Here is an 8,355-nt window from a genome sequence, read left to right as displayed (position 1 = left end):
TAATCACTACTGGATGAAGGTTCCACACAATGTAATGCTGCAGTAATCTTGGGCTCCCTTCCCCAGTGCATCAAATCTCTACCTGTCTGTTCTCTTGGCTAGGTGCTTCAATCTTTATTTATTACAGGGTGTATGTGCAATGAATTCTGGTGTTACTTCTAAATTGCAAAAGCTATTTGTATTTTGTATTCCTAATATGAGAGAATAGAGTTAGTGCTTGTCTAAATTTGTTGGTACCGTTTAAGCCACACCATTAAAATATGGACCAACCAAACATAATCTATGTCAATATATACAATGTAAATGAGCTACATATAATGAAACAAGTACTAGTATTCCATATGGTGCTTACAACATGCAGGTCACAATAATGGATGTAAAAGGAAGAGGAAATTACACCAAATTTAGTGCCAAATTAGTTTCAAACGTGTCTGGATGGTTCCATCACATACTTCTATAAATTCCACAGCTAAAGGTTGTTAGGCTGTTACTATATACTCCCTCCGTCCCATAATATTAGACTTTTTCGCAAGCTAACATAGCTTGCAAAAACGTCTTATATTATGGGACGGAGGGAGTAATTTCTAGCCCATCATATGAAATATCCCTGCTATAACATGGTTCTCAAATTAACATGACGATATCTAGCCCTTGAGAATGAACATGATGGCTCTTATTAAGCTTATTTTAATCATATAATAAAGAAGAAAAGACAATTTGTATGCTTACCGTTTGTACAGCCAAATATTGTCCATGCAGAAGGTGCAATAACATCAGATGCCATTGGATCATTATGAGAAGACGACAATATTGTCCAATCTGGTAAAAATTCACACAAAACAGAAAATAAGGGGTGAGATGGCACTAGAGAGGACAAATAGATTTTATTATTTTGAAAACAATTTGGGTAACAAATACTAAGAAACTATTTAAGAGCATCCCCATATAGTAAGATACTTAATTGTTTACTAAACCTACTTGTTCATCACAAAGTATAAGAATGCGTTACATACCTATTGAGTGCATGCGGTTACTGCGGCGGCTTAGTCTGCAATGATGTAATAGCTAATTAGCCAACCGAATATGCATGGATGCCACTTATTACAAAAAAAGTCAGCACATGTATTAGACCAAAATGACTTTTCTATCAAAAAACTGGAAGAGCATAGCATGTAGCATAGAACTGTAAAGACCAGCAGTCAAACTCAGACTGAAGCATCCATGTATAACCACACGAGTAATACACGAAATCATGTGTTGACATGCGATAATTTACTTTATAAAAATATGAGCATGATAAGTTATAGCTACACATCATCATTTCTTTAGCTCTTCAACTCTTGAATACAAATCTAGCAAAAGAGCTAATGCAGTATAATCCATCTGTTGCAATGGAGTACAAAATCCATGGCATTTGATTCCAACAAACCACACGTGGTTTATCTTCAGGCGGCAACGTGAAATTTCTAGCTTACACAAAACAGGACGACATGTTTGCTAGGACAAACATCTGACAGTACTCAAATAAAAAGTGACAACGCCAATTTTCTGATTAAAAGAAACATGCAGCCAATTGGAAAAGGGGTATATACTTTAGTAAAATATAAAAAACGACCTTATTGTTAATCAATAGGAAACAAAGGCACGTATTTCCGGTCCATAGACTTGATAATCAATAAATTTGTGCTGCATACATTACCTGAAAGCCTGCCACCTTCTATGTGAGCAAGCAACAACATGCTCATCTTTTCTGGGGGACTGCGCAGTGAAGAAATTATGAATTATATTAATGCTTTTGTGAACATAATGACAATGAAAACAATAAAATAAGCAAATCATGGACCTTTAAGGCAGACTCCATTAAGCACCTGATCCATCTTGCTGCTTCTTCTGAGCTTCTAGCACCCAACTGAAAAGCATCGGTCAATCAAAATAATCTTTGTATCACAAACCAAGCAGAAAGAATTAGCTCCGGTGTCAGACATGTGACTTAACAGTTAACATCAGTGCTTACCTTCAGCTGATCATAGTGGTTAGAGGCATTGTAGAGTGTGAATATGTAAAAAACCTGTCGACAAAATGATGACGAATGGGCTCAAGTATTGTTCATGTATTTGTAGGTAAAAATGTAAAATAAGAAATGAATGAGCTTACACTTCTATGAACACTTTCTCTCCCGTTGTCCGTAACACGTATACAAGAGTCAATGACTGCACTTCTAACAGGATCCTGTACCGGGGAGGAAGGGAGATGGAGCAAAACAAGCATAACATCGTATTTCAAAATAACATACAAGTGGAGCAAAAAAACTGTCGCAGAAAATGAGAGTTTTTTTTTTACAGCAAATAAACTCAGAAAATGAGAGTTTATGGAATAGCAAATGCATGATCGACATTTCATTCCTTTAACTCCAAGACAGATGCGCTTTCATTGTTAACCATAACTCAGTTGAAATATACACTAAACATAGTGGCAACTTCTATGAACACTTTCTCTCCCATTGTCCATAACACGTATACAAGGGTCAATTACTGCACTTCTAACAGGATCATGTACCGGGGGAGGGGGGGGGGCAAAACAAGCATGACATCATATTTCCAAAGAACATACAAGTGGAGCAAAAAAAAAATTGTCACAGAAAATGAGAGTTTATGGAATAGCATATGCATGATCAATATGGCTGAATGGAGTTCCAAATAGGTTCAGAACACTAATAAGGGTGGGAGCGTCTGCCTTATTATGGTCGCTTTGGCTATGTAGAAATGATTTTGTTTTCAATAACAAAAACCCTACTCCATTGCAGGTTATTTTCCGCTGTACACACTTGCTTCATACGTGATCTACAATGCATCATGCGGAGTACCAACCGTTGTCAAGGCGGTGTGTACGCGATTGGAGCGGATGGCCAGGTAGGTTTTACCCAACATGCGTGGCAACATAATCTACGGATTGGTCCACCTTCTCCTGCGACTTAGGCAGAGGCAGTGTCAGTCTTTTATGGCTTTACTGTTGTCGTCATGTCATTTTTTAATATATTTTCTGTGAGACTGTTGGTGTGTGGCTGTGTGCATCTTAGCTATGCAGAGGCCGGATGTTGCTCATCATGACTAGTATCCGCTTGATGCTACTTTTTAAGCTAATAAAAACGCCCTTTACCGAAAAAATATGCATGATCGATATGTCATTTCTTTCCCTCCCAAGGCAGATGTGCTTTTGTTGTTAAGCATAACTCAGTTCCCTAATAAATGACTTCCCTTTTCACTCAAAATTGATATCAACGGTACTGAACTGACAGTCAATGGAGCAACCACATATGTAGAGAAACAGGCAAACAAAGGAGGTACGATAGTTCGCGTGCAGCTGTGTGATCCTTCCTTTTTTAGCAAACCATTGTTCCATAAGAGGGGTTTGAAATAAACGTCACACAACAACATGCCATACTAAGAGGATCATTGTGGTGACCCTTCCTTTTTTAGCAAATGATTGTTCCATAAGAGGGGTTTGAAGTAAACGTCACACAATAACATGCCATACTAAGAGAATCATCGTGGATAGCACACTGGATTGGCTGGTGTGACTCTAACTATTATGGATGGAAGTAAAATCCGAACATCCCGAGGAACAAACAGTACTACTAGCCCCAAGCACTCGCAAAAGTAACCATACGTCTCTAGAGGAACAAACAGTATGTGAAGTAATTTCGATGCATTTATGACTATATATATCACAAAACCTACCTGTCTTTAAAATAATACTAATAGAAATCAACTTCCCCTAGGATACTAGGCTAGAGTTGGTGGCGAATCCAGTTGAGGATCCTCCGAACATGCACGGGATTTCGGAATAAATCCAATCAAATTCCCCGTAAACCTTAGCAGGATCGTGCTATAAGACCCCAACAAAGTGTGGTGAAATTTCCGCGAAAACAATGCCAGCGAGACCCAGAGGACGGGCGGGGGGAACGAGGGAGATGCGGGCTGGCACCTCGCGCTTGGAGCTGGAGGAGGAAGGCGCCGGGGCGGCCTTGAAGCAGCGGAGCGCGGAGTCCTCGAGCACGAAGTACCTCTTGCGCGAGGTCTGCAGCCCTAGCCGGTTGGATCGGATCAGGTAGAGCCACCCCTCCATCCGCCCGTCCTCCCCGCCCTCGGCGGCCTCCGCTGCCGCAGCGGTCGACGCGGCCTCCACGACGGCGGCCTCCGCCCCTCCCATTGGCCGCCTCCGCGCCGGCGCAGAATTTCGCCCAATTGGTCTTCCTCCCAACTCCCCACGCCGCAAATCTCCTCTCGGCGCAGAGTTTTAAAACTACCCTCTCGTCGGCTTGGCTCTGTTCGTCTCACATCTGGTGGTGGTGGCCGGTGGCTTGTAGGCTAGGGGCTCTCTCTCCTCTCCTCTCCTCTTCGCTTTTGTCCGTCCTGTTTTGTTCGTTGGTTGCAGTAGAATTGAATTTGGACGCAGTGCAGGGGTCGTCCAGTGGGTCCCGCTTTGACGTGGGCCCGGGACGATTATTATTGCATTGGTCTTGGTGCATGAGCTGTTTGCTCCGGCTGCGTGGTGGCGGGCGAGTGGTTGGGGATTTGTTGGTTCTTCTCCGTCTCTTGACTTGATTGTGTGTGGAGGCGAGAGGGGGGGATAGGCGAGACGACGGAGGACGAAACAGAGGGGAAGAACCAGGGGAAAACATTGCAACGCGCTGAAACGTTTCGGGCGTGTTTGGCTGAGTGCACACCATCATCCATGGCTGGCAGGCTTTGAGAATCAAATTTGGTCCGTTTGGTTATCTGCATGCCCGACTGACCTACATACTAGGATAGGATGCTCCTTTCAAGCAACCTAGAGCATGACTTTGAAGAAATGGCAAACAGCCGCCTGGAGCTTTGCGGGAAATCAAATGAAGTGCAAAACATGGCTCAGAGGCTGTATTAGCTCAACAGCCCTACCGAACCACTCGTGCAAGAGGACCAAAATCAATGGGCTGACCCAAACACACCCCTGATGATGACATGTACTATGCATTTGTATCTTCCGCCCGCGCGTCTTCGTCGCACCAAAAGGAGACGAAGGTGGAACAGGGGAATGATATGGTCTCAAATCTAGGCTGCCTCGCTCGCTCCCATTTGGCATGCATATCGGGGATATCTCCAACCCCGCGCTCTCATCCAGATTTTGGCACACATATCTCTCACGGAATAAAAGGTGACGATTGCTCATGCCAACGAAGGCACGTCTGACTTTCTAGTGCGGGCACGTCATGACTGGCTTCCCTGCTTGCCCCTCGAAAGCTCGTGTCGTAATTGTCTGTCCTCCTCTCCCTGTCTCTGTGACGATTGCATGTATCATGTCACACCAAAAATGTGTAATCGTCGGATGAGTTGTCCCCGTCACGCCGGGGGAAAGTGACACTGCCCAGCTCCGGGCCTTTTCAGCTTGCGAGCGCGTGCAATATAGACTCCTCCTCGTAGACGTATCGGCTAGCCACACATCAGATTTTTTTCCTTTTCTATAAAACGAAAAGCACACGTCAGGCATCCGCAGGCCCAGATTCCAAACTTCTTCAGTTTTCAGTCATTTCTTGTTGGCTTGTGGAGCTGTAGTACTCTTATAGTATCATTACTAGGAGTATTATACAGCTTCAAATGGTTGGCATATCTGCTCTACAAAATTCCAGGCAACAACTGCAGTTTTTATACTCCGTCGAGGGCTGGTTTGGATTTTTGTGCTTTTGAGTCCTCCGTTAGTGTACACAACAGATTAGAATATACAGTAAATCCTAAAAGAGCAGGAGAAAGTCTCTGCCTCCGACACCCACCACGAAATAAGCTTCCATCAATTTTTTTACTTTGATTGATGTTTCTCAGGAAAAATAATATACTTTGGAGCGATGGCATCACTGGTATTTTAAGGGAAAGTTGTTATAAAAAGGGGATACCCCAATGATAAGGCACGGAAGGAAAATAATATACTACAGCTTTTGTATGTGCACAGTTGGGTTTTAAAAAACTGCCAGGAGCACCGCGGTTTGAATGACCATGATGGACAGTGACATGGTTTGACCAATCATACTCAGATTCTAGGATATATATAGTCCTGCATTAGTTACCAAATTCTAGTTATTAAAAATAAATGAAAACTGTAACATCGAGTGAAAACTACTGAACTTGTACGGTGTGCTTAGAACACTTGCGCAGAAACTTTTATAGAGGATCACCATACGAAGATCACTAAATGTTCATGGATCACCAAATGAAGATTACTAAATGTTCATGAAACGTGTCTGCGAACAATGGGAGCCGGCCATCCAATCGGAGTCACCATAACACACCATGGACACCGTTTTTTGCAGTGATTTTCGAGAAAAAAAACATAGCAAAAAATCCTAAAAAAATATAATCTATATCTATATCTATATATACCTACTATTAAAGCAAGGTGATATTATTGGTTTCGTCCCGCATTAGATGTTTTCTCCGGTAGTTTTGGTCGAAAGTCCGTCCAATTGCGAGGTGGTACTAAATTTTTTGTCCATCCAATTGGTCTGCATCCACATCCTCTCAATGGGCCTGCACGCACGTTTCGGCCTGCAAGCATGTTTAGGTACCTTATATCTGATTTTCACACGTACTCACAATAATAATCCCACCTCGATTGCTTTCGTGAAATCCTACCAATTTATATACCTACGCAAATTGCGTGTAATATCAACAACTAGCCTCTTGGATCAACAAACACAGAACGAGTCAAGAGAAAAAGAGAAGGAGGCGGCAGACATGAGCGGTAGTCCGTCCGGCGCGGGATCTGGCAAAACGATTCGATTTTGCAAATTACCCCCTGCATCTTGTAAGAATTCCACGCGTGCTCCTTTGTACATCTTATCTTATCCAACCAGTGGCAGAGAAGGTGGAAGGGGGATGGCTTCGACTGGGCTCTCGTCGGCTGTCCGGCTCTCCCCTCCGTCCCCGGCCCTCTCGCTTCTCGGCCTCTCCTCCACCTCCGGCGTCACCGGCCCCCTGTAGCTGCATCTCCATCCCAGCACCCGAGCTCCGCTGTGCTTGTCCGCCAGCAACCGCGATGGGGCGCTCGTTGGCCGGCAACCATGGCGCCGCTGCGGAGCTATCTTCACTCTTCCTCGCGTCGGCTCGAGGCGGGTGAAGCAGCTCGGCGCCCATGACCTCCACCATGGCTCCATCGACGTGTTCCACTGCCTGCTCGCCGGCGCCGTCCTCCGCCTGCCCAAGCAGCAAAAATTACTTTCCGTGTGAGGATTATTAGGATTCATAAATAGTCCTCGCTCCTTTGCATAGAATCCAATCAATTTATACACACGGGCGATTTTGCCCCATTAGAAGAAATCAACGACAATAGGAGGGGAACAGAAGGAAGGAATTAATCCCACAAGAAGGAAGATGGAGCAAAAGAATACACGACAGAGTAAGGGAAGGGGTGGGGGAAGACGAGCCGAAGCAGAGGATGCCGGACGAGGCAGCAGCCTGCTAGCGTGATGCAACAGAGATGTGCCAGGTGGACCTCGAGATGTGCAGAGGCGAAGGCCGAGGCGTCGTTCGGCGCTGCCCGTTGATGACCACGGCCTTGTGGTCGTAGGACACGGCGGCATCGCCGACGGCAGCGGCCGCGGCGCAGGCCGAGGAGGAGGACGCGGAGGGCATGGTGGCGCCTGGATCTGTTCTCTCCCCCTCGACTGCTGCTCGGACAGTGTGGACCAACTGTGGGTGGCGCTGGGCTTATATGCTGGTGGTCTATCTGGCCTCGCCGGTGGTGTTGATGATGGCGGATGTCTCTGAAAGAATTATAGCAGTGCTGGGGGAATGATAAGGGAGGGGCGAGATGAGGGTAGTGGTGAGGCCGGGCGGCAACGTGGCGGGCGGCGGCGAAGCTCCGGTAGAACGGCGCTCGCCAGGCAGCCGGCTCACAGCGCGCCGGATCAAGCTGGCTGCTGCGGCTGTTGAAGTGCAGTGCGTGTGGGCAGATGGGGATGAGAAGAGAGATGGGGCGAGAGAAGTTAATGGATGGAGATGCATCTCGGTGGAAAGGATAAAGCAAGCTCTAAAGCGGTGGTGTACACGTGCCTATACGTGCCGGCCGCTCGACCCTCAGCGTATGCCAAACATTGAAAATGTAATATAATCTTTCAAATCAAACTATCTTTGATAAAAAAACTAAAAAATCATAAGAATTCAAATCGTTTGATAATTTTATAAAATAATTTATTAAACTCTCAAAGAATATGTAAGGGCATCTCCAACGCTGACCCACAAGGCGTCAGCAACCGTCCGGACTACCGGTCCAGACGTGTTCTGCCATCTAACATGGGCATGTATCGGTCAGCCGATCGGTCTGGGC

General features: G+C 45.3%; 2 protein-coding genes across 2 annotated transcripts in view; both read right to left on the bottom strand.

The window, feature by feature from the left end:
• LOC119333183 (protein ENHANCED DISEASE RESISTANCE 2-like) overlaps positions 1-4,418 on the bottom strand; it is a 10,345-nt gene extending 5,927 nt beyond the window's left edge. The window contains exons 1-7 of the mRNA XM_037606173.1: positions 3,985-4,418; positions 2,155-2,229; positions 2,015-2,068; positions 1,844-1,909; positions 1,700-1,758; positions 1,014-1,048; positions 730-819 (exon numbers count right to left, since the gene is read on the bottom strand). Of these exons, the coding sequence (XP_037462070.1) occupies positions 730-819; positions 1,014-1,048; positions 1,700-1,758; positions 1,844-1,909; positions 2,015-2,068; positions 2,155-2,229; positions 3,985-4,209 (604 nt within the window). The 5' untranslated portion in view covers positions 4,210-4,418. The remainder of the gene's footprint in view (positions 1-729; positions 820-1,013; positions 1,049-1,699; positions 1,759-1,843; positions 1,910-2,014; positions 2,069-2,154; positions 2,230-3,984) is intronic.
• A 2,201-nt stretch (positions 4,419-6,619) lies between these two features.
• Positions 6,620-8,007, bottom strand: LOC119333172. Its single transcript, XM_037606168.1, has 2 exons — positions 7,522-8,007; positions 6,620-7,223 (listed from the first exon to the last, which is right to left on the bottom strand). Exons 1-2 carry the CDS (start codon positions 7,659-7,661, stop codon positions 6,872-6,874), a joined length of 492 nt encoding a protein of 163 aa, XP_037462065.1. The 5' UTR covers positions 7,662-8,007; the 3' UTR covers positions 6,620-6,871.
• Positions 8,008-8,355: the final 348 nt, after the last annotated feature.

The sequence above is a fragment of the Triticum dicoccoides genome, chromosome 1B (assembly GCF_002162155.2).
Source record: "Triticum dicoccoides isolate Atlit2015 ecotype Zavitan chromosome 1B, WEW_v2.0, whole genome shotgun sequence".
Classification (NCBI taxonomy): domain Eukaryota; kingdom Viridiplantae; phylum Streptophyta; class Magnoliopsida; order Poales; family Poaceae; genus Triticum; species Triticum dicoccoides.
Note: the sequence above shows the minus strand (reverse complement) of the source record. Positions and strands in the feature narration are given on the sequence as shown.

Excerpts from the sequence above, each read along its gene's own strand:
- LOC119333172 (XM_037606168.1), bottom strand. The coding sequence starts at position 7,661 with ATGCCCTCCGCGTCCTCCTCCTCGGCCTGCGCCGCGGCCGCTGCCGTC. Across the intron at positions 7,224-7,521 it reads TCGCCTCTGCACATCTCGAG|GCGGAGGACGGCGCCGGCGA; the intron begins GTCCACCTGGCA and ends CTGCTTGGGCAG.